This window comes from Podarcis erhardii (assembly GCF_964252035.2).
Source record: "Podarcis erhardii genome assembly, chromosome: 1".
NCBI lineage: Eukaryota > Metazoa > Chordata > Lepidosauria > Squamata > Lacertidae > Podarcis > Podarcis erhardii.
Window position 1 is genome coordinate 73,422,156 of NC_138497.1, and position 24,237 is coordinate 73,446,392.

At 39.1% G+C, this 24,237-nt stretch overlaps 2 protein-coding genes across 2 annotated transcripts in view; one reads left to right on the forward strand and one right to left on the reverse strand.

Annotated features, from left to right (window-relative positions):
• The window catches only part of USH1C (USH1 protein network component harmonin), a 123,987-nt gene that overhangs the window by 54,232 nt on the left and 45,518 nt on the right, over window positions 1-24,237 (reverse strand). The window lies entirely within an intron of this gene.
• Window positions 1-24,237, forward strand: part of OTOG (otogelin) — a 95,728-nt gene that overhangs the window by 1,926 nt on the left and 69,565 nt on the right. Inside the window, exons 4-18 of the mRNA XM_081840006.1 lie at window positions 4,459-4,546; window positions 6,781-6,873; window positions 7,362-7,516; window positions 9,440-9,558; window positions 10,584-10,789; window positions 11,446-11,579; window positions 13,271-13,377; window positions 14,014-14,123; window positions 15,331-15,456; window positions 16,502-16,610; window positions 17,392-17,438; window positions 17,731-17,876; window positions 22,064-22,196; window positions 23,095-23,272; window positions 23,844-23,968. Coding sequence (XP_081696132.1) covers window positions 4,459-4,546; window positions 6,781-6,873; window positions 7,362-7,516; window positions 9,440-9,558; window positions 10,584-10,789; window positions 11,446-11,579; window positions 13,271-13,377; window positions 14,014-14,123; window positions 15,331-15,456; window positions 16,502-16,610; window positions 17,392-17,438; window positions 17,731-17,876; window positions 22,064-22,196; window positions 23,095-23,272; window positions 23,844-23,968 — 1,876 coding nt within the window. The remainder of the gene's footprint in view (window positions 1-4,458; window positions 4,547-6,780; window positions 6,874-7,361; window positions 7,517-9,439; window positions 9,559-10,583; window positions 10,790-11,445; window positions 11,580-13,270; window positions 13,378-14,013; window positions 14,124-15,330; window positions 15,457-16,501; window positions 16,611-17,391; window positions 17,439-17,730; window positions 17,877-22,063; window positions 22,197-23,094; window positions 23,273-23,843; window positions 23,969-24,237) is intronic.

Below are 24,237 nucleotides of genomic sequence, written 5' to 3' on the forward strand. Positions count from 1 at the left end.
GGAGTGCTGGGAGGAGAAGTTCACAGGATGGCTCAACCATGCATCCAAGAAATTATAGTGTGTGCGGTAGGGGATGGGGATGGGTGTTCCAGTTACTGTGAATGTTTTCTTTCAGCCATTTGGCACTGTGTTGTCCAGCTGCTGAACGGAATACATTTCCTTATGTCCTTCCATTTTCTACTAGTATTGAGAAAATGACTTGGTTTGCAAACAGCTTTAATGAAAGGGTTTGCTTTCAGCAATAGCCATCTTTGCTCGGAGAATGTTTTGCCTTGGTTCTTTTACTGAAATAACATGCAAGAATAGTTAGACGGTTATACTCTTGGCTTTAAGTAGAATGTTCCCTCGCTATACATATTATAATTGAAGAAGGGTATTGAAACGGTTTGATGAGCTTCTGATATTAATGACTCAGGCTGATGGATTCTTGACTATGGTTGTAATATGAGTCAGTAAAGCTGAGATTTTCTACTTTGGTCACTGAAAGCGACCTGTTAGTACGTAAAAATTTATTTAGTAGAGGAACTTCAGCTATCTAATGCTAGAAGTAGAGGGGAAACCCCACTCAAATTTCCAAATGCATTCAAATAGTTGTTTTTATTTGAATTCTATCTGGGCAGAAATCCATGAAAACATTGAAATGAATAAATGATATGCTTGGATTTGTAAAGAAAAATGCTTATTTTATAACATGACCTTTATAACATCAATTTTGCCAGGCTTTTTATGATTGTTTTATAATACTGGTAACAATGAATCAAAATAGGTATATAATTCTGTTTATAAGCATTTTGCTCTGGATACCTTTCAATAAGTTTTAAGTAATTCTAACTGTTGTACCTGGATTATGAAAGTATTATAATAGACAGGGATAATATCACTTTATTTCTGTAGGTGAAATAAGCTGAAACAAACCCAAAATAAATTACAAGGCTAAATTAGAAACAATTATTACATTAACATATTATGTTGCTGATAAGATCTATTGTAATTTAAATTAAATACTTTCATTTAAATTAATGTTTATTTTTGTTGACAAAAACTAGCTTATTCAACATTTAAGCCTGATTCCTATTAATAATTCTTAAGGATCTGATACTGTTAAATGCAAGTTGTTCTTAGTTCTGTCAAAGTCAAGTGCTTATGAACTGCTTACATTTTGTAATGTTCAGTCTTGTGTTTGAGTGCTATAAAATCAATACTTTTGTTTTTATTTTTTCAAAAAAGATTTTGAATTTTATTAACGACAAATGTTATAGAAAAAATAAATGAAAGAAAAAATATTTTTAAAAGTAATAAAGTTGTTACAATTGCTAATGCATAGGTTGCAGTTCTACGATTTATAGAATCAATAATAAAACACACCTAGTGGAAAAGGATGCATATCTATAATTAGGTTTTATTTTGCACAGTATTTTATCTTCTTTTTTTAAGTAAAATTTTGTAATGATTTTGCTTTGGGCTGTCAAACCATTTGTAATTATTTAATTTGTAATTTATTTTATAATTAAATTATACACCAGAACTATATCAACTGCCATGGCTTTTAAAGTATATTTCCCCTTCATTCTTTTTTGTGGTTCTTATTTTCTGAATGGGGAAAGAAGTTCGTCACTTCAGATTTTCACTTTGTACAGCTTAATTAGGCTCCTCAAAATGAGTCCGTTTCTTGATCTTGTTTTTCTCCACTTGTTGTTTCTGGAGAAGTTTTGCAGAGAGAAAAATATTCTGCACAATCACAATCACAATAATTAAATCAACTGCTGATAAGGCCAAAGTTTTGCTTTTATGAAAAGCATCCAGGGAATGATAACAACCATTCAGTTGCTGCTTTTCAAGCTGTTGATCCTTAATCCCTCACTCCAAACAATTCTAACTTGAAAATAAATATTTGGCAGATGTAACTGAAATGGGAACATCATCAGTTTGGGTAATTTAAGACCATATTAATGGAACTGAAGTAGTTAAACTCAGGAGAGGAGGGTAGCCCAAGAGTGGATAATCTCAAAACTATGGGGAAATGGCAGACATTTCATCAGCACCCATTGGAACACTGCTGATGCTCACCAGTTGAGTTGAGCCAGTGACAACACCCACATGTAACTCAGACATGGAATGCATCAGTGAACTCAGGTCATTGGGGACACACCCCAGTCTACTTCTCTGCATCAAACACACTCCGCAGTGCTAAAGTGCCCTCACTCCACCAGCTCTAGTGCCTCAGCCAGCAATGATCCTCCATTGCATGTCTCCAGATATCCCTTCAGGCAGGTGCTATTGTTTTGGAGTACAACACACAAAACTGAAAAAGGAAGGGCACAAAACATAGTACCCACAGAAAACACATGCAGCCTTTTTGGGACAAGAATTCAAGACATATCCCAGGACAGAAAGATTCTTGCCAAGCAGCCAAGGGGAAAGGCCAGGACACACAAGACATAGAGCAGGCATCCCCAACCTTCAGCCCTCCAGATGTTTCGAACTACAATTCCCACCACCCCTGACCACTGGTCCTGTTAGCTGGGGATCATGGGAGTTGTAGACCAAAACATCTGGAGGGCTGCAGGTTGGGGGTGCCTGCCGTAGAGGCACACCGACAGCAGCAACCTCCAGTGATTCACGGCATAGAGCATGGCAATGGAAAGCAAGAAACAGGAGTTCAAGACTCATCAGGGAAAAGTGATGATGAATGACCCCATTCAGCTTTTGTTTATGAGCACATATACAATCAAGGAAGGGGGAAAATAAAGGGAATTTATTGCATTCAACCCATAGTACAAACATCATTGAGCAGTTCTTAACCAATTTGACCAAAGCAACGGATAGGAATTGGACACAACACGGGGCATTGGGTCTTTCCCCATTCCCATGTGGTTAAGTTACATTGATGGTTGTTACTTTGTCCCCCCACTGCTGTTTTAATGTTTTATGACTGGTTTATTGCATTTATTTTTGCTTTTGGTTAAATTGTTATGTTGATGTTTTGGCTTAGTTTATTGGGATTCACTGAGGAGAGATGGATATAAATATTTTAAATAAACAAGTAATATTCATAGCACTTGTTGCAATACCATTTGCTCCCTTCCCCTGGTGGCTCCAGCATTTTAAGTCGGGTTTTGCCAACTGGGTCCTAGATTGCAGTTCATTTGCTTTGTGTCAGATCCATCTCCTTGGAAGTAGGGAGAGGGGATTGAAGGTAAAGTTGAGGCAAGGCATTTGGTTATTAGTCTTTGTGCAAACAACTGCATGGAATATTTATTTATACATTTATTTGTAAAACTTATACCCTGGTCTTCCAATGCATTTACTACTTGTCTTGTGCAGTTTAGTTTAAAACCATTGCAAAATAAACATTTACATAAAACAAATAGCAGCATAAAATCAGAATGGGTTTAGTTGATAAAAACGTTCTAAGAGGGTGTAGATGGGTTAATATGTTAAAAGTCCATGTTATTTGAGGCTGTTAGCCTCATCACTTGAAGGTTGTGAGCTGATGATACTGAAAAAGTGTGTACTGTTGAATATTGCTGGTGTCATTAGAGCCACATTATGGACCCCAAGTCTAGTGCCCTGTGCAGTCTGAGCCCTAACAGCAACATGTAGTGGTGTGCTAGGAAGCAGAACAACGTGGTGTCTGGCTTAATCTCCGAAATTTCCACCCTAGGTAAAGAGTGAGTTCAAGCTCACCCTATCAGCCACCACTCGGGGGTGGTGAGGGCACTACAGCAGTGAGAAGGTGGGCCGGAGGACTTGGTCCAACCTCTTGTTGCTTCAGGGCCTTATCCCAAAGCTAGAACTAATTGGCTGAGCTTGCTGCTGCTCTTCTCCTGTTGTGGAAATGATTTAAACCAAAATGGGGGCAGCCATCTGGGGAAGAAGGAAGAAGAGTACTGTTGCTGCTGCTGCCCAGCTGGGCTGATGGTAGGGTTGCCATATTGCCCAGTTGGCTGGGTTTTAACCAGATGGCTTTGCACCCAATGGCTATTTGCATGATTAGTTCCTACTCCAGAAAGTTATTTAGCATAGACCTTACAGATGCCATCATTTGAGAGAAAATGTACAGGCACGATTTTATCCAAACATTTTGTGAGAAACGCATCTCGTTTCTCTTTCGATGCTCTTAGCTGATGAGTGAAGTTACAGCTATGATTGACACTTGGGAGATAACTGCAAACCATAGAGATAACAGACTATAGAGTCACAGCCTTGTGTCTGCAAATGGAATATCCACATGATAAAAAGATTCATTTTGGTAACTACATGGCCTTAGCCTCAAATGCATTATGGGTTATCTTATGCTTTAAACTTGAATCCTTTTTTGAAATTTGATTTAAGCTTGATGGCAAACATGAGCATGTGCTAGAACAAACACCTTTTAAAACTATGTTTCTAAAGAGTTATAAGCCCTTCACAATGCTATGCTTTTTTAGATTAATTTTTTTTATCCTTTCTGTACAGGGATTTGGAACATCAGTTTATAACTCTTCATCTACTACAGTATCTTCCAGGCAAAGAAAATTTCACAACACAATTTGTGAATCATCCAGTAAGCTCCCTCTTTGTTCTGTTTTTAATCTGTTGGGAGCCGTCCAGAGTGGCTGGGCAAACCCAGATGGATGGGCGGGGTATAAAATAATAATGATAATGATAATGATAATGATAATAATAATGTGATTATGGGTATTTTAAAAAATCACTGACCACAGTAACATGTGTCCCCACTTCACACTTCTCAGAATTGACTATGTACATGCAAACAAGATGCCTGCTTGTTAAGTTTTAAAATGTTTGCAGTTTTAGAGTGTATATAGTCTGGATGAAGTATCTAAACAAAGTTTGATAAAGTAGCATGAAATGGAAAGTAAGGGAGAGGTGATAGCTGTGTCTAGAATACATTAGGAAATATGACAAAATCTGTGAGTGCTATTCAAACCTGCTTCACTCAAAGTTGACCCATTGAAAGCAATAGATCTCACATAGTCACGTTCATTAATTTCATTGGCTTTACTCTGAGTAATTCCTAGTTGAATACCACCCCATATGTTGTAAAAGAAGAATTTATGGCAAACTTCCCTTAGACATGAAATTGACTAGGTTGGAATTTTTCACTATGCCAAGTGATTTGTATGGGACATGGGGAAGCTCCCCCAAGGAGGAAAAGGAAAATACATTTGCTTTATGGGGAGGCTCACCTTCATTTATATTCACACACTTAATAACCTACTGATGTAGGATAATGGTTAGTTCTAAAATAGTGGAAGGGAAGAATTTAGTTCTTCTGTTCCATAGAAATAATAAACTTTGTATAGCCAGAGGCAAAGGGCAAGACAAAGTAAAAGACAAGAATCCTGAAGAGTAAATGGAGCCAGAAAGTGGAACATGTCATGTGTGGAAGCCCCAGATATAAGAGGGAAACTTATAAGGTCTTCTAGCAGGAGGAATTCTATGGTTGACTAGCTCCATTAATAACATTTCTATTAAAATTCTCCAGTGCTGGCATCACAAACTGGGCAAATGTACAAACAGGCACCGGGGCAAAATTGGTAATGAAAATATTAAAAAAATGAACCTAGAACAGGACATCAGATGGAAAATTGCCTTTGAAATTTAATTGGCTTTTGAATTGCCATTTTCAAAGTCTGTCTGCAGCTCTCTTGCCAGCTGGTTAATGATGGATTACAGGATGAATATAATGAATATTATTATTTCTGGCTTATCTGACAATGTCAAAAGCTATTTACCTGGTATTTAAGCATTGGCTTACAGTATTTTTCAGGATCCTAAATTAATGGGAGCTGATCCTTCTCAACAACACAGAATATGAGCCTAGAGCTTATTAAATTTAACTCTTGTTACACTGAGTCTACATCTTCATATTCCTTATGAAACTGGGTCACTTGAAAGTATTACTGGTGATTTTGGGGATATGGTTTGTTACAAAATAGTTTGTAATTGATTGTTATTATTATACACATTATTTATGTGGTATGTAGAAATATGATTCAGAAGTTTTCCAATGATACTAGATCACTTGTAAATGTCAATGTGTATGCTTAAATAGTTAATTTATTTTATAAACTAAATATTGGGAGGGGGAAAAGATGATTTGTGCAAACTATTACAGATACTGGGCTGGATCAACAGGTTCCTTCTGTGAATGATAGGGGTGCTTCTGTGAACATTAGACTCTTTCCACGAGTGGAACCTTTGGATCCTGTTACTTCTGCCATTTAATACTGTGCTGTGTATTTTATAGAATTAGAATGTTTCCTTGCCTAGAGGATGAGAGCCATTACATGTTGCAGAAGTAGCAGGTATATGTATCTATGGTGTTCCTTTAACCCTTGAGAATGGTACCCATCTATTTTGGAGGTGTCATTCCCCTTGAATTAGGAGCCTTTTCTCTGGAAGGGAAACTTTGGATGCAGCCCATCCCATGCAAAAAACTGCAACAAGTAGTAATAGCTATGAGTCCAAACAAAGTCTATGGTTTGGCTCAATATGTTAGGGGAAATTGCAGGTCTACATGGTACCCACTAATTGCAGGATGGTACCCACTAACATCTGTAATGTACGATGTACCTATAAGTACATTCTCAGTTAAGAGATGTGTGATTTTCAGTCCACAAATGAGAGGCAAGCAATCGTTTTTTGAGAAAGCCCTTGCAGTTCATTATCTGAAACATGTGTTGCTATTATCTACTTTCACATGTCCATCTAATTACCCTTTAACATGTATATGACTTGCAAATAAAGGATTATGTATTCTGTCTTAATTAGATTCATTCACATGCTTTAATGGAGGTGAGTGCGTGCATTGGCAACTGTGTGACTGTAGTCGATATAATGCAACTGGATCAAGATGTCAGAAAAGTGAGTAGAAAGTAGTTTGCATGTTACATATTGTGTCTAGCATGACGTAAGACTCACACTTACAGCTTTATTGGCAAACTTATTTTCAGAACAAGGCTCAGTTGACTTGTATTCTTGGTGATGGCTACAGTAACTAAGCTACAACATTTGTTGTTTATTGATTTTAATTGTTAAATTTGTGTCCTATCTTTCCTCCAAATGATGCTCAAGGCAGTTAATCACAATGATACAAATGCAATAAGATATTATAAAATAACACTGTTTATGTATATAATTATGTGTATTAACACACCTGAGTATTATCAATAATTGTTTTATGTACACTGCTTAGAGGGTTTTTAAAATTAAGAATCTATATGTTTTGCTAAATAAATAAATATTTAAACATTCCTCCTTTTGCGGGGCTCACCCCCAGAAGAGGTGTAGGCATCAGTGAGAGATCCTGTTTCTAAAGTTGCTCCCCCTCCCCTTTTCATCTTCTGCCATAGTATACAACACAGGTGCAGAACGAGACCACATTTGCCGAACGTGGGGACAATACCATTATGAAACCTTTGATGGGCTCTACTACTTTTTCTCTGGGAAATCTACATACACTCTCTTAAGGCAGAATGAATTGGATGAACAGAGCTTCTCAATACAAGTGAGAAATGATAGTGTAAAGTTCATTCCAAATCTTTTAAAATAAGTCTGATTTGCAATAAATACGAGCATTTCATGCATTATTATCATTATTAGTAGTAGTATTAAAAAACCCCACTGTGAGAATTGTTTGACTCTGTTGCTTCCTGCTAGTTCTTGAACTGATAGTTCCAGTGGGTTGGGCTGCTTGTACGGTTCGACTTGCAAGCAATCCTTCAGCATGCATGGTGCTATGGAGCATATGGGTATCATTTCCCAGAGCTGATCAAGATTGTGAGTGACAACTATACCTACTGCTGCCAAGCCAAGCTCATTGGAAACTGAAAGGAGTTGAGTGAGGAGAGCCTGGGTTGCTTGGAAGAAGTTGTCATGGACAGTGCCAAGGCTTAGGCTATACTGGAGGCCTTCCTCCAATGGAGAGCCAGTATGGTGTAGTGGTCAAAGTATCAGGCTAGGATCTTGGAGGCCAGTGTTCAAATCTCCACTCGGCCATGAAATTGAATGGGTGATCTTGGGCCAGTCACTGCCTCTCAACCTAAGCCACCTCATAGGGTTGTTGAGGGGATTAAATGAGGAGGGGGAAAGCCATGTACGCCACCTTGTGCCCCTTGAAGAAAAAGGTGGATATAAATGCAATAAAAATGAATGAATGTGGCTCAAGTAATATAGGAAGGAGGGAGGGAGGGAACTACAACTTACCATGGCTGTAATCATATACACAAATGGGAGCAAGGCCCATTGAATTCAACAGGACTTGCTGCTGAGTAGACATGCATAGTGTATGCTGCTTTCCCCTAAGATCACAAGTAAAGTGCTTCTGTGTACATGAGGGTTGAAGTATGCTGATCTTTCTTATCGGTAGCAGTCCATAATGTCTCATGAAATGTCATGGTGGGTTTCCTAAAGCTATTGGAGTGGTTTGGGAGGGCCTGCAGTAGGGGAATAACTAAAAAGCACATGTGCACTCTTTGGTTGTTGTAAGATCCATGTGTTATCCCTAGTCTGAGGCTGTAAAGAATGTGGATGAATAATCTCACTATGCCAAAATATTCTAAATTTCCAGTTTTCCAAATGCTTTCTGCTTTTGTTTGTGCCATCAAATTATACTGTTTGATGATGCACAAGAATCTGGGTCAGTTTCTGTTTTATTTGATTGAGAGGAGCTCTGTTGGATGAGACCACAGTCATTTCTAGATAAGCATTTTGTTTTGGCAGTGGCCAAGCCGATGCCTTTAGGATGCTGACTGCCAGGATATGAGCACAATAGCACTATCCTGCTTGTGTTCCCCAGTAATTGGTATTCAGAGGCATGAAAATACTGTTATTCAAAAGGAGTACTCCTTCACACATGCAGTCAAGTCCCACAAGATCTAGTGATGGTCACCAACTAGGATAGCTTTAAAAGGGAGTTGATTAGCCAAATGTAAATGGGATAAAACTGTCAATGGCTACTAGGCATGATGGCTATGTACTACTTCCAGTGTCAGAGGCAGTATCTGAGAACCTGATGCTGGGGAGCACAAGTGAGAAGAGGATTGTTGCACTCCTATTCTGGTTGCTGGCTTCCCATCGGCATCTGGTTGTCCACTGTGAGAAAAGGATACTGGACTGGAGCCTTTTATTTGATGCAACATGGCTCCTCTTGTACTGACTCTGACACTGGAGGTAATATAGCCTCTGACTGAATGGATTTATATTCTACCTTTCCTCCAGTGGTGACCAGGAGGCTGAATATGGTTCTCCAGTTTGTCTTGAAGTGAGTAAATATGAGATATGGAATGCTACTGTATTTAAAGGAATATATAAGAGATGCTCACAGAGGCTGCAATTTCAAAGTCATTTTGGGGCCACATTCCTAAAGCAGTATGTGAAATGCCAACAATATAGTTGTTCCTAAAATACTTATTTCTCCCATTTCTGGCAGGTCCATAATGATCCAGATTGCAAGTCTTCTCCATATTCTTGTAAACGATCAATTAGCCTATACTTTTCTGGAGACGGGGAAATCAGATTAAGTAACGAGGTCACCTACAAAGGGATTGGGTAAATTCAATGTATACTCTCATGATCTGTGGTGTTTTTATTTGCCATGTTATTTTGATATGCAGAGATGTAGGCCCCTTAATTGATTCATAACTATATGCTATCTTCATTCCTACAAATTAGTCATGTTTGTGGGTGAAATGAACTCAGTAATGTTCATATTAATAATACAGCAATTCAACTGGCAAGTCATTTTAAGTTTATTATTTGTAACCCTAAGTCATAAAAAATAGTGTTTGTACATTTCTTCAGAAATGGGGGCACAATCTAAGAGTGATATAAGTGATTGGAAACAAAAATAGCATCATTGCTTGATAGCGGAATGCAGTAATTACTATAATTGGAAAGAGATTATTTATTTATTTCCCCATGAGGCATCCTAAAACAATTTGCATTATTAAAATATTAAACAGTTAAAAAAAACTGCATATATGCAAACAATTACGCACACACACACACAACAAACAAGCACACAAACATTTTGAAACAGCATATGCATAAAATCACTTCTGACCCAATATTGATGCCAACTGGGTATTCAAGAGGTCTGTTGAAAGAGGAACATCTTTAGTAGGCACTGAAAAGACCATAGATAAGGTGCCTGTTTGATAGGAAAGGTAAAGGTGAAGGTAAAGGTAAAAGACCCTGGACGGATAAGCCCAGTCAAATGGGGTGCGGCGCTCATCTTACTTCATGTGGTCAGCGTGACTAAACCGCTTGCAGTGCTACTGAACACCCTGACAGAAGCCAGAGTGCATGGAAATGCTGTTTACCTTCCTGCCACAACAGTACCTATTTATCTACTTGCACTGGTGTGCTTTTGAACTGCTAGGTTGGCAGAAGCTGGGACAGAGCAACTGGAACTCATCCCATTGTGGGGATTTGAACCACCGACCTTCTAGTAGGCAAGCCCAAGAGGCTCAGTGGTTTAGACCACAGTGCCACCCTGCCTGTTTGATATATAATGCGTATAAAGGATGACAATGAATTTGTTTCCTTATCATGGTATTTGTTTGGCTTCCCAGGATACAATTACCATATACCATAGGGAACTTGTACATCCAAGCATTAGCTGGATATGTCATTGTTAGACACCAGTATGCATTCTCTCTGGCTTGGGATGGTACCTCTGCTGTTTATATTAAGATGGCTCCTGACTACTTGGGCAGAACTCATGGACTATGTGGTAACAACAATGCCATTCTGCAAGATGAACTTGCCACTAGTTATGGTGAGTATTTCATCTAATTTATTAAGATGTTATTTGTGTTCCTCAGAAGTTACAGGCCTTACTTAGAAAGAGCAAGACTGCTATAGCCCTCTTTTTGTCTCGTTTGGCTTCCCTAAATGCCATAATTGCTATGACTTCATCCATTGGCTAAAAACACTGAAAGGAGAGAGCAGGTTAGTTCTCACAAGACAAATGGGCAAAATAGTGACTGCACATTTTGCTTCATATCTCAGATTCAACATGGCTTGCTTTTTAAAATGAAAGCTGGGAATCTGGCACATTATGGCCAGTGGGATGGTGGTGGCACTGCCTATTAAATAGCTTCTGTCCATGAGCAGAAAAGGACCAGAATTTTTTCTTGTGTTGTTTTAAAATGATTTCTTTGTGATTTCTACATATACTTTGCTCTTCAATATTGATGGGCTTCATGTGCATTTTGTGTGCCAATGTCTTTATACCATTTTCCCCCAAGGACAAAATGTAATATAAGAAGTGGCCTTGGATGAGCTGTTGATTAGAATTTAGCATTAACAGGAGCAGTCACACTTCTATCTAACTATCTATCTGACAGAGATGCTTTGTATTTCTTTCATAGCTTCCATCTAAACCCGATCAATAAAAATGTTAATTTCCTGCATTTGTGCACTTTCCCCTAGGAAAACTTACTGAAGACATTGAAGAGTTTGTAGAAAGCTGGAGAGAAAATCCTCCACAGGAGAACATCTTCTCCTGGGATACCTCATTTAACTATGAGCCACCCTGTATGACTCAAAGTCAAACATTTTTACAGGTAGGCACGATAATTAATGTAAGGCAGGCACACTGGCTTGTTCCTGCGATTGAGGGGGCTGGTGCTCCACGACATGCTCACACTCTGTGCACATGGTGTGCAATGTGCTGATGTGTCGCATGCACATTATGTGGCATACATGAGTGATGTGAGTGTGGCATGTGTGCATGGCATGAGCACATCACTGAAAAATATTGATGAGGCCCAGCCCCCTCCTTGAAAATTGCGGAGGCCCTCGGCCCCTTCTAAGTGACATCCCTGATGTAAGACATAAACTTGCTGAGACTGCATTCTGAAACTTCTTATTTAAAAAAATGACATAAATGACTTCCTAATTGCAAAAAGAAACCGCTGCCCATCGTTATGGGATTGAGACTCCTAGTTAAATAGCTGTGATGCATTGCTTACATAATAAACATAGTTTTTGGATGGCTCACATGGCTTTATATTGGCTGAAATTGACATGACAGCAATTGAGCTAGCTGGGGTATAAATGGAAGATGATTTTAGATTCTATCTGCCTCCTGCTTTCAAGTTCATTTCTGATTTTACTCTCTACCTCAAAATATGTGGAAAATGTTATTTCCTAGAGGAGTGCTTAAGGTTCATAGATTAAGTAGATTTCTTATCACACTTGAGTTATTTTTAATTCCTCCTTTTATTTCATTCTTTGATATTATTATTCAGAGTTTCCTATTTTAGCATTCAAAGCCTGTAGCCAGCCAGTGGATTCCTGTGTTATCTAGTGCCAGAATTTAATCAGATAATTCTTCCTCACTTGTATTAAAATCTGTGAAAGAGCTTTTGTCTCCATAGACAGCTGTCCATAATGACAAAGAAAAAGTTCATCATAATATTGGCTACCATATTTCAGTTTCATCAGAAAACTTATCCCATACCAAGTCTGCTTTAGATTTCCTGTGTAGGGAAGAGGAAAAAAACCCCACTAGTTTGCTACTGGCCCTGGAGGGGGAAAAAATTATTAGTGTTTATTCAAATAAAATCTGTCAACATACATACAGTACAGTGCATGTATTATGTAAATGTAATATGAGTATGTTTAAATTACAAATTATACATCTGTGTTGAATCTGATAGACCTCATTTGAAACCTAAAATATAAACAATTCACATGCTAGATAAAATATGAATTCACAATGCTGCCTCTTCAACTAAAACATGTAGATGGAATGGTACTCCATTCATGGATCATGGCATTCCTGCCTTCCCTATATAACACCCTGCACCTCCCTGGAAATCCACTCTTAAGGACTGGCTAGGCCAGGCACCCGCAAACTCGGCCCTCCAGATGTTTTGGGACTACAACTCCCATCATCCCTAGCTAGCAGGACCAGTGGTCAGGGATGATGGGAATTGTAGTCCCAAAGCATCTGGAGGGCTGAGTTTGGGGGTGCCTTGTAGGCTCTCTGGCACAGAGTGAGATGTGACATAGGAACCTGCAGCATGACATGGAAATAATAAAAAACCCAATCCCCCTTGTGCAAGCCTCCTACTCAGCAACATCTTTGCAGCCTTGCCAATCTTTCTAGGACCATTGCTGTCAGACTTTGGATTCAAAATCAAAGGCTGGATACTTATCAGATGATCTAGTTTCTAGACTATTTTTGTTTTTTTAAAAGCATTTTTTAAGAAAGCTTCTTCCTTCACACTAATTCTTTGTGTGTTTTCAGAGGACGTATGCATTCTGCAGCATTCTGCTCCAGAGCCCCTTCAAAGAGTGCCATGAATTTGTGAGCCCATTTCCTTTCATGGCCAGCTGCACAAATGATCTATGCATGTAAGTGTCTTGGTTTGAGAAGTCCCGAATTAGCAGTCAGTGGCTGGGATTCAGATAGGTCCACTTAAAACACTTCTTGGTATGGATGGGACTGTGCTGATTTTCAGCTTCTAGTTGCAGCACTTCATACTGATGAATGCCATACCAAGCAGTATCTTTAGGAGTAGTTTTTTAATGTGCATAAGGTACCATGGTAGCTGTGGGAATGGGGTTCTTGGAATTCTGGCCATTAAGTTTCTGCAAAAATTAAATACATCTCTTTTTTGGGGCCTGCTTCTCTTTTCACTGTTTTTGATTGTCCTTTGTGGTACCACTTCTAGTTATAATAGAATGAGTGGCAGTAGAGTTAAGGCCAAATATTTATTGATTTAAACATTATATGCATTTTGAATGTTCATCATTGGTATAATTTAGCAGTAAACCATGGCTTAGTGCTATGGAAACAAGCCTCGGCAAGACTTGTACTCAAATGCAATCATTGCCTCTACTCTTTGTTTAGCTGCAAGGAAGGGATTGGCAGCTTCCACTTCTGTTTTAGCTTAACAGCAGTTTTATGTGTTGTCCCAGTCCTAAACTGTGGTTAATTAGAACAGTGAAAATAAGGCTGTGTCAATTTTATTTTATTTTTGTGTTAAGGTCAGGAGCTGATAATGCAACTTTGTGTCGAGCATTAACTGAGTATGCAAGGACTTGTGCTCAAGCGGGAAAACCTCTCCACAACTGGCGGGCCCAATTTAAGGAATGTGGTATGCAATGACAAGGTTTTAGAATGTTGTCTTCTGGCAAAATATTATGCATATCGTTTATTCCCCTTTCTGCCGGTTTTCTCATTTTTAAATATAGGTTCATCTGGCCTTGCTTTGGACTTTGTTGGCTGCCTGTTTTGTAACGGGGGCCTGGTAGGAATTTTTCCATCTGGCAAATTCGCAGGGCCATTTGATTTTCAGCTACCACTGTAGCAATCGTCACAACTTTGTAAGGTTAGGCATTGGATCAGCAATCATGGGGAGGGGAGGAGGGGCCATCACCTGCCCCTCCAAGTTCAAGGGTATTCCGTTAAAGAAATCTAGGGATTGGCGTGGGTCTTGGCCGAAACCCCTGCGGAGGGGGCTAGGGCCATACCAGGACCCCACAGTGACACCAGGGGCCAGCACCAGTCAGGACACTCTGGCGGTACACCCTCTGGTGGTGTTCATCCTTTATGGGATTCCCTGTGATGATGCCAATGCCTAAGCCAATACCACTCACATTCTGTATTCAATAAAGTTGTGGCCTAAATTTTGCCCAATTACTTAAATTAAAATCCTGTGTCACTGTTTCATTTTTGGGGGGTGCTGGGGGGGGGGTCTTGAATCACAACTGAGTATGCAAGGACTTGTGCTCAAGCAGGAAAAGCTCTCCACAACTGGCAGGCACAATTTAAGGAATGTGGTATGCAATGACAAGGTTTTAGAATGCTATCTTCTGGCAAAGCCAGTGTGGTGTAGTGGTTAAGAGCGGTAGTCTCGTAATCTGGGGAACCGGGTTCGCGTCTCCGCTCCTCCACATGCAGCTGCTGGGTGACCTTGGGCCAGTCACACTTCTCTGAAGTTTCTCAGCCCCACTCACCTCACAGAGTGTTTGTTGTGGGGGAGGAAGGGAAAGGAGAATGTTAGCCGCTTTGAGACTCCTTAAAGGGAGTGAAAGGCGGGATATCAAATCCAAACTCTTCTTCTTCTTCTTCTTCAAAATATTCTGCATATTGTTTATTCTCCTTTCTGCAGGTTTTCTCATTTTTAAATATTGTACCTTAATTGGCTATTGTATGTAAGTTCAGACTTTAAGACTAACCAGTATATGCTTTTGCATGGAGACCACTTCACTAGATGCTTAAATTAAAATAGCATCAATTTTCCACCCCAGGATGGAGAAGCTTAAATCATTTAACATTTCTTCATTTCTTCTGTTTTTCAGTCATTAAATGTGAGGAGCATCTTGTCTACAATGAATGCATTGACTGCTGCCCAGTTTCATGTCAGCAAAAAACTCACTGTGTTGACAGTGAACTGCCCTGTGTTGATGGATGCTATTGTCCAGATGGTAATGCAGTTTTTGGTGTGGAATTTTGTTAGAAGTTGTGGCCTTTCAGGAGCTTATGGCCTTTCTGCAATCTACAAGACACAGTAATTAAGTCACACTCCGGATATTTGTCAACAAAACCAGATGGGTTCATTCTAGAGGCAATGGGTGGTATTCAACTAACATTTCCTGTCAATACAAGGATTTTCTCTTGTGCAATAGAACTTTCCTCTCTTCTCTTGTTCCCATGCACATTCTCTGCCTTTTCTAAGTCTGCTACAGAGAGTTGGAGGAGCCCCCAGAGCAGATTCTATGAACGAGCTGGATTATAAGGGTTCAGGCGATCCCTGAGGTATCCTGGACCCAAGTTGTTCAGGGCTTTGTAAATCAATGCAAAAATTTTGAACCTGGCTCAGTAGCAGATGATCAGACAGTGCAGCTGTTTTAACAATGGTGTCACATGTTCTTGACCAGAAGCTCCCCTCAGCAATCTGGCTGCAGCATTCTGCACCAGCTGGAGTTTCCAAACCAGACCCAAGTGCAGCCCCACATAGAGCTCATTATAGTAATCCAGCCTTGCTCCAAAACTCCTAATGACAGCACCCAATGGCTATGTATAGATATTAAATAGCACTGGGGACAGACTTATTGGGAGTAAGCCTTACAAAACTTGGTGTGACATTTTAGAAAACAGGCATAGGCTGAGAGGCTAAGTGATAGCATGCCCTATATTGACTTGATAGTATGTTATGAAATCAAATGGACTTCTGTGAAAATATATTTGGTATTGGGCTGCAACTATTTATAACTCAAGTTGTTTTTTCTTTATGACAAAAGCAGCTTTTAACTGTTTCATAATACATCTTAACCTTCTGTTTTGCCTTTGTTTTTTATTATACCATTAAACTTTTTAGTATAAGATGCAATGAGGAAACATACACAAGGATTTTAAATATAATTTATCACATCTTCATTTTCTAGCTAGAAGTACTAGGCAGTTTTTTTAATGACCCTTTTCAAAGCATATCGCTCTAATTTTGTTCTTATTGTCAAATGTTCATTTTAGGACTTATTTATGAAAACAAATTATGTGTAAGGCCATCAGAATGCCCCTGTGATTATCACGGATCTGTCTACAGAACTGGTGCTGTGGTTCATGAAGAATGCAACAACTGGTTAGTAACATTCCATATATTTGTTCCCTTTAATATAGCACGAATTCCCTAAACAATGTCTAATATATAAGCCTTAGCATATATACCAGTCCTTACTTTTATAAAGCATACACATTCATAGAAAGGTGCTTTCTCTTTCCTTTTGCCATTTGTAATTTTGTGGAATAATCTTAATTTTAATGGTTTTGCGTACTAAATATGGTGACCAGTTCTTTTGCATGCCTTTGGTGCATGAAGGTTTCAAGCTGCAAATTCCCAGACTCTTGTCCTTATCATACAATCTATGCTTGAGTTTTTAAATAAGTGCTGACAGGACGGTGAGGAAGATGCTGTACTTGCAGTCAGCTGGTTGTGATAGGCTTGCTGAACCTCACAACATAGGGAGGATGTTTGCATCATTTCTTTGAGAGATTTACTTAGCTTTTTAGTTTGTGGCTGAGAATTGATGCAGTCTATTCAAAACTTTAACCTAAACACACTTTATGGGTCTGCAATTAGGCAACCTTTAAGACCTGTGTCAAACCTCCATTAACATTGAAATGCCCATTCATTTTCCTTAGTGTTCCCCAGGTGTATCTTGCATTCTGAGACTTGTGACATAATTTCAATCAGAGTGCTGGGCTCTGCCCCTACTTCTGCCTTTTCATGGTTTCATGACTTGGTATCAATTGAAGCATTCACTATAAGGTTTCCTTTTCAGTCCTACAACTGTTACTTCCAATTGCCACATAAGGGCTATGCCAACAGCCTTAAAACATCAAATATTTCTTTCTGTTTTCAGTACATGTGCTGGAGGAAAATGGATTTGCACAAACCTTACCTGTCCAGGTATGTCTGTTCTCAGATATTTCATTCAAATATTTTATACTGGGTATATTGCATGTGATCCAAGTGTTAATATTAATGTCTGATTATTTTTCCCATCTTTCCTAGTTATTTACACCTGGAAAGCAGCATATAAATGCTTAAAAGGGTTATCAGCTCCAAGAATGCAAACTGTAATGACTAATTCCTTCAGGCTTTTTGTCCACTATTGCAACTTTAATATCATATATTATTAGCAGCACAGAATATTTTGGTAACATATTGAAACACTTTATCCCCCCCCCCTTTTTTTTAGCTGAATGTTCAGTCTCAGGAGATATTCACTTCATGACATTTGATGGGCGCAAGTATACTTTTCAAGCCACTTGCCAGTATATTCTGGCAAAAAGCCTCACCTCTGGAAAATTTGCTGTGACTCTGCAAAATGCTCGTTGTGGACAGGTAAGACTGTAAGAAAAAATGTTTGGGCTGCATCAAGTGTGGATACTTAACTGGCATTATCAAAAAGATTAAACTAAACTTTCAGTTTATAAGTTTCCCTTCGGTGAATGGAAGGAACTTTTCATTCACTGAAAGATTCCTCCCATTCATGGAAGTTTACCTTTGGATCCACTTCTAATTTCCTTGGGGAAGGACCATCGCTCAGTGGATGTAGAAGGTCCAAGGTTTGGTCCCTTCAGTTTATGTGTATCTGTGTCATGAGAAATTACTGTGCAGACATTTCTCAAGAACTTAAAAAGCTAACTGTCTCTGAATATCCAGGGGCAAAAGGTGGATAGCAAATAGCACATGTGTTTTCTTATGACTTTATTTTAATAATAATAATAATTTAATAATTAATTAATTAATTACCTTATACCCGGCCAATCCGGCTGTGTTTCCCCAGCCACTCTGGGCAGCTCCCAACAGAATATTAAAAACACGGTAAAAAATCAGACATTAAAAACTTCCCTAAACAGGGCTGCCTTCAGATGTCTTCTAAAAGTCAGATAGTTGTTTGTTTATTTAACATCTGATGGGAGGGCGTTCCACAGGGCGGGTGCCACTACCGAGCATGCCCTTTGCCTGGTTCCCTGTAACCTCACTTCTCGCAGTGAGGGAATCGTCAGAAGGCCCTCAGCACTGGACCCCAGTGTCTGGGCTGAACGATGGGGGTGGAGACTCTCCTTCAGGTATACTGGGCTGAGGCCGCTTAGGGCTTTAAAGGTCAGCACCAACACTTTGAATTGTGCTCAGAAACGTACTGGGAGCCAATGTATGTCTTTTAGGACCGGTGTTGTATGTTCTTGGCGGCCGCTCCCAGTCACCAGTCTAGCTGCCGCATTCTGGATTAGTTGTAGTTTCTGGGTCACCTTCAAAGGTAGCCCCACGTAGAGCTAGTGATTTCCTTTCCTGTCTTATACTGAGACAGAACATCGGCCCACATCTAGATTAGTATTTTCTCTACTTACTGGCTGCATCTCTCCAAGGCTTTGGACTGGGATCTCTCCCAGCCTTTCTGGAGATTGAATCTGTAACTTTTGCCTACAAAACACCTTCTCTGCACTGACTCATGGCCCTGTGATATGAAGGGGGCTCCTGGGTGGGCCTTAACGTCCACTACAGGGTAGACAGCAGGAAGACTGGATGTTACTGAAAATTAAATGCTGGAGCAGTCAGGTTTTGGCTGATCCAGTAAGGTAATTCTCATTATTATTCTTCGGTGGTTCTATGAAAAGAGCAGATGTAATATATAATAATAGTAGTAGTAATAATAATAATAATAATAATAATAATAATAATTTACTATTTGTACCCCGCCCATCTGGCTGGGTTTCCCCAGCCACTCTGGGCGGCTTCCATAGAAACCAAAAGAAGGAGTCCTTCTTTCAGAGCTGTCATTGGCAGGGAATTTTCACCCTTTTTGCCAGTATGTGAGTAGTGCCAATTTTTCGAGTGTTTGTGTCATTCAGAAAATTGCGGTTAGTTAGTTCAAACAATGAACAAATATATAAAGCTGAAGCCAGTAAGCACAATTTTAATCTGTTCCCCAGAAATCATGTGTCAAATGCTGGGATTGATTGGCTAATGGTGCCTGTGGTGTTGTAACAGGAGGTTATGTAAAGAAATAGTCAACAGTACAGTGCTGAAACCTTTTGCCAAGGGAGGTGTAGAATTATTTCACCTGATATATATTTTTTATTTTTTTGTAAAAAATATATGTTTTCTCTTTTTATCTCTATTTATAGGTTCTGAAAATATTGGCTTTTTATCTAGTTTTATCTTGTTTTTTATCTAGTTTATAGTTTTCTACTTAAGTAATGGATAGCCGCTGTAGTGCTCTCCACATGTTGTTGTTGTTGTTTAGTCGTTTAGTCGTGTCCGACTCTTCGTGACCCCATGGACCAGAGCACTCCAGGCACTCCTGTCTTCCACTGCCTCCCGCAGTTTGGAAGTCCACATGTTGGTGGATTACAATTCCCATCAGTCACAGCTAGCATGGTCAAGGATGATGAGAGTTGTATTCCACCTGGAGGGCACTGTATTAGCTACCCCTGACTTCAGTAAAATGTTTTAATAATATGGTAATATAATATGTTTTCTACGTTCAACTCGTCTTGCAGATGGCAAGTCCAACAAAGGATACACTGTTCATTGTTAAGATCTAGAGTGCCTTAGAAAGGCAGTTTTAGAATGGCATATAATCTCCCAAGCGCCTGCACAGAGTCCATAGCTGTACACATACCATTTTAATAACCTGTTAGTGTCTCTGTGAGGATATACAATAAAGCACTATTTCTTCCAACAAAGCCACTTTGCAAGCATTTTCTTTTCTAAGTTGTTAATCAAACACAGTCTAACGAAAACTTGAAGCTACAAAATCTCAAGGCACAAGGCGTTGACTCATAAGGATTGATTCAGTTAAACTGTGCTTTTAACAACAACCATGATGCATTGATTTGTGAATAATATAATAAACTATAATATTGAATGCTTGGTTTCTAGTTGTCATCTTTGAAAACGGTTGCTTAAAATGTCTTATGTAGAAACACCAAATTATGAGATAAGGAAATGTTGCATTTTTTTAATTAAACATTAGCATAAATTACTCTATTTCAAGCTTGATTTTTTCCCCTGAGCCTTGAATTTCTGTAGAGTTACTGAGAAATTTTCATTAAAATGCTAGAGCTCTATCGCAATAAAGCAGATTACTATACTGAAAAAGAAAAACACCTCCAGCAACAGCCAGATAACACCTGAACAGGTTTTCGACTCATTGAATCACAAAGAGTACAGTCCCTTAGAGCCTCAGGTTTGGTGACAAAAGCAATCATCATGCAGCAAGTGAGTTTGGAATGATGTAAAATTTAGCTTTAAACACTTTTTGAAAGAGGATCAGTCAAGTGATCAGCATAGCTTAGCCTTATCTGAGTCTCAAATGACAGTATCACTAGGTTTTGTGGTTAGTTATGATGAGAAGGATATTTTAATATAGGAATTTCTATTAAGTGTCTGGCGATGAGTGAGGTACAGTTCATGAGAAGGCAGCTGCTGATAGTTAGCGGAGTCAATGTTATGAAAGAAACAATTCATTGGATCAGAGAATTATTGCCAGAATTTTAGAGCCTATTTTAGACAATATGCATATGCACACACAGATATATGTAGCCAATATATACTCCCACATTCATCTACTGCTGTTAACATTTAAAGGCTTGCTTTTATATTTAATTGGACATCTTGAAAATGGCATAGGAAGCTGCTGTATGTGGCCAGACGATTGGTCCACCTAGTTCCAGTACTGTCTGACCAGTACAGGGTCTCAGGCAGAAGTCTTTCTCTCACTTGCTACCTGGCCATTTTTTAGCAGTAGCTGCCAAGAATTAACCATGGGATCTTCTGTGTACAGTCATACCTCGGGTTGCAATCGCTGCGGGTTGCACGTTTTCGGGTTATGGACGTGCCAAACCCAGAAGTACTGGAATGGGTTACTTCCGGGTTTTGGCACTCGCGCATGCACTCTAAATTGCGCTTTGCGGATGCACAGAAGTGCTGAATCACATCATGCGCGGACGCAGACGCGGACGCGGCACTGCGGGTTGCAAACGCTGCGGGTTCACGGATCACATTTGCAACCCGAGGTTCCACTGTGCAAGGCATGTGCTTTACCTTTCAGGTATGGGCTTTTCTACCTTATCTAGGGTATATATCTCAGCTTACGTCTATCCAAGTCTTGAAACTTGCTTTGCCACTAGCAAAGTTGGAAGCAGTACGCTTCTGAATACCAGTTACTGGAAACTACAGGAGGGGAGAGTGTTCTGGTGCTCGTGAGCTGCCTGCAGGTCTCCCATGGGATCTGGTTGGCCACTGTGAGAACAGGATGCTGGACTAGATGGCCATTGGCCTGATCCAGCAGGCTATTCTTATCTTCTTAAATTATAAATTTCATCTTACTGGGTGTTCTCATTTTCATAGCACTGCATTTTGTGGTTTGTAAAATCTCCAAGCAAATTATTAACTGATTTTTGTGTACCCGTGGCTTTCCCAGGAGATACTTTCCTGCTCTACACCTGTCAAATTCTACCAAAAGGCAAATAGGTCTTAATCCCAAGCTTATTTTACAATGCTACTCCTCAATTTATTTCTAGAATCAAGATGGAGCATGTATCCAGTCAGTCAGTCTTATTCTCAATCAAGATTCCAAGAAGCAAGTGACTCTGACCCATTCAGGAGATGTTTTGGTATATGATCAGTACAAAGTAAATCTGCCTTATATTGATGGTAAGTAAAATAAATAACACTTAGCTACAGTGAAAATGCTATGATTTAAATTATGTCTACATATCATGCCCTAATTCCATCATGTCAATCATTCTGGTTTTATTTCTTCTCCTATAGCTTCACTTAACCCTCTGTTTCCTTCCTCTAATATCTACATCATCTCATGGTACCCCTGGAACCATATGTTAGTTGTATATTCACTCCCTTTCATCTCACCATGTAGATCAGATGTGGTCCTCCAGATGCTGCTGAACTAAAACTCCTATCATCCATGGCCATTGGCCATGCTTGCTTGGCCTGATGGGGTTACAGTCCATCCACATCTGGAAGGCCAAAGGTTTCCCACACTTGATAGATAGATGAACTAAGTGATATACATAAAGGAAGCCTTTTTACTGATGAACAAGCTATCTTCAGCCTGAATCAGCTTGAGCAACAAATTAGTTTTAGGAGGCTTCAATGAACAACAAATCATTAATTAAGTACTTAGCAAATTTTAGCTTGATTCTTTCCAGATCTTATCTTGCTGTCAGTTCCATCATTGGGAGTTTAACAGTCAACCCTTCATCAGCACCCCCACTGCTGCTACCCACAAGGATACATTGTGGTGTTGAAAAGTGCTCATAGTATCTAGACTTCCTTGAGAACCTCCTGTCACCACCTGTCACCTGGGTAGGCTTGCAAAAGGTGGTGGTGATGAGGGCTCATGGTATGAGTAAAATAGAGTATATTTTGATCTCGGCAAAACAATTTTATTTGGGCTAAATTCAAGTAGAGATTAGGAGGTTAATTTGCAACTAACATTAAACACACTGTGAAGAGTAAAAGCAACTCCTGATCTCTTGAGAATATTGTAGGTTACTATTAATACAACTTTTCTGCAATGTTTATCTACTAGATGCTTTTGAAATACGGAAAATTTCCTCTGTATTTTTGCAAATAAAGTCATATATTGGATTACAAATACTGTATGACTGGAAGGGTTTGAGGCTCTATCTCAAAGCTGATGCTCAATGGAAAGATGATACCATAGGACTTTGTGGGACCTTCAACGGAAATATGCAAGATGATTTTTTGTATGTATCATTAACATTTTTAAAAAATACATCTATCTTCATGAATATTGATTCTCCCCCGCAAACAGTATAGAAAAACATAGTAGCTATTTATTAGAAGAATAAAATATAAAATTTGATTATCAAACCTAGTATTAATTAAATAATAATAATGTTGAAGAAATTCAACCCCGAAGATAGATCTTGTAATATTATATATCTTGTTACTTTCAAGGGTCTGATTCTTGGGAGCAAGAATGCTCCACTTAAATTTCCTTTCAAATGATTTTAATCCACAAATATTTAATTTAATAAGTATTTTCTTATAGAGAAGTACAAAATACAGAATGCATAAGAGGAAGACTTTCCCTAGTGTGTTTTAATTTGTTGGAAGCAGCCCAGAGTGGCTGGGGTAACCCAGTCAGATGGGCAGGATATAAATAAAATAAAATAAACCACAATGAATCCAGTACATAGTGTCTTGAAATTAATGAGACAACACCGTGATTTTGAATTACTGTTGTTTGTACTTGATATTTGAAGTATATCCTTTTTGTTTTTTGTTTTTTGTTTTTTTTTTAATGGGGGAAAGATCTCCAGTAGGCGTGCCAGAAAGTACACCACAGCTTTTTGGAAATTCCTGGAAAACTTCATCTGCCTGTGGTCTTGAGCATGATTATTCACCAGTGGATCCATGTGATATTCATCTACAATCAGGTAAGTGTGATGATATTATAGACAGATATTGATGATGGGTTTGGAAGCATTATAAGAAGCTGTTGCAGGAGAGGAATTGTGAGCAACATCACGGGAGGAATGTTTCTAGTACCAAAATGAAACTTTCAAGCTCCTTTGTAGTTTCTGCTATTGCCAGCAGCAAAATGTTGTTGCATTTATAGGGTCATATTCAATTAACTTTTACTCAGTGGTGATCCATTGAAATTTCTGACTCTGAATAACCCATAGTATTGATTTCTTTTTGGTGT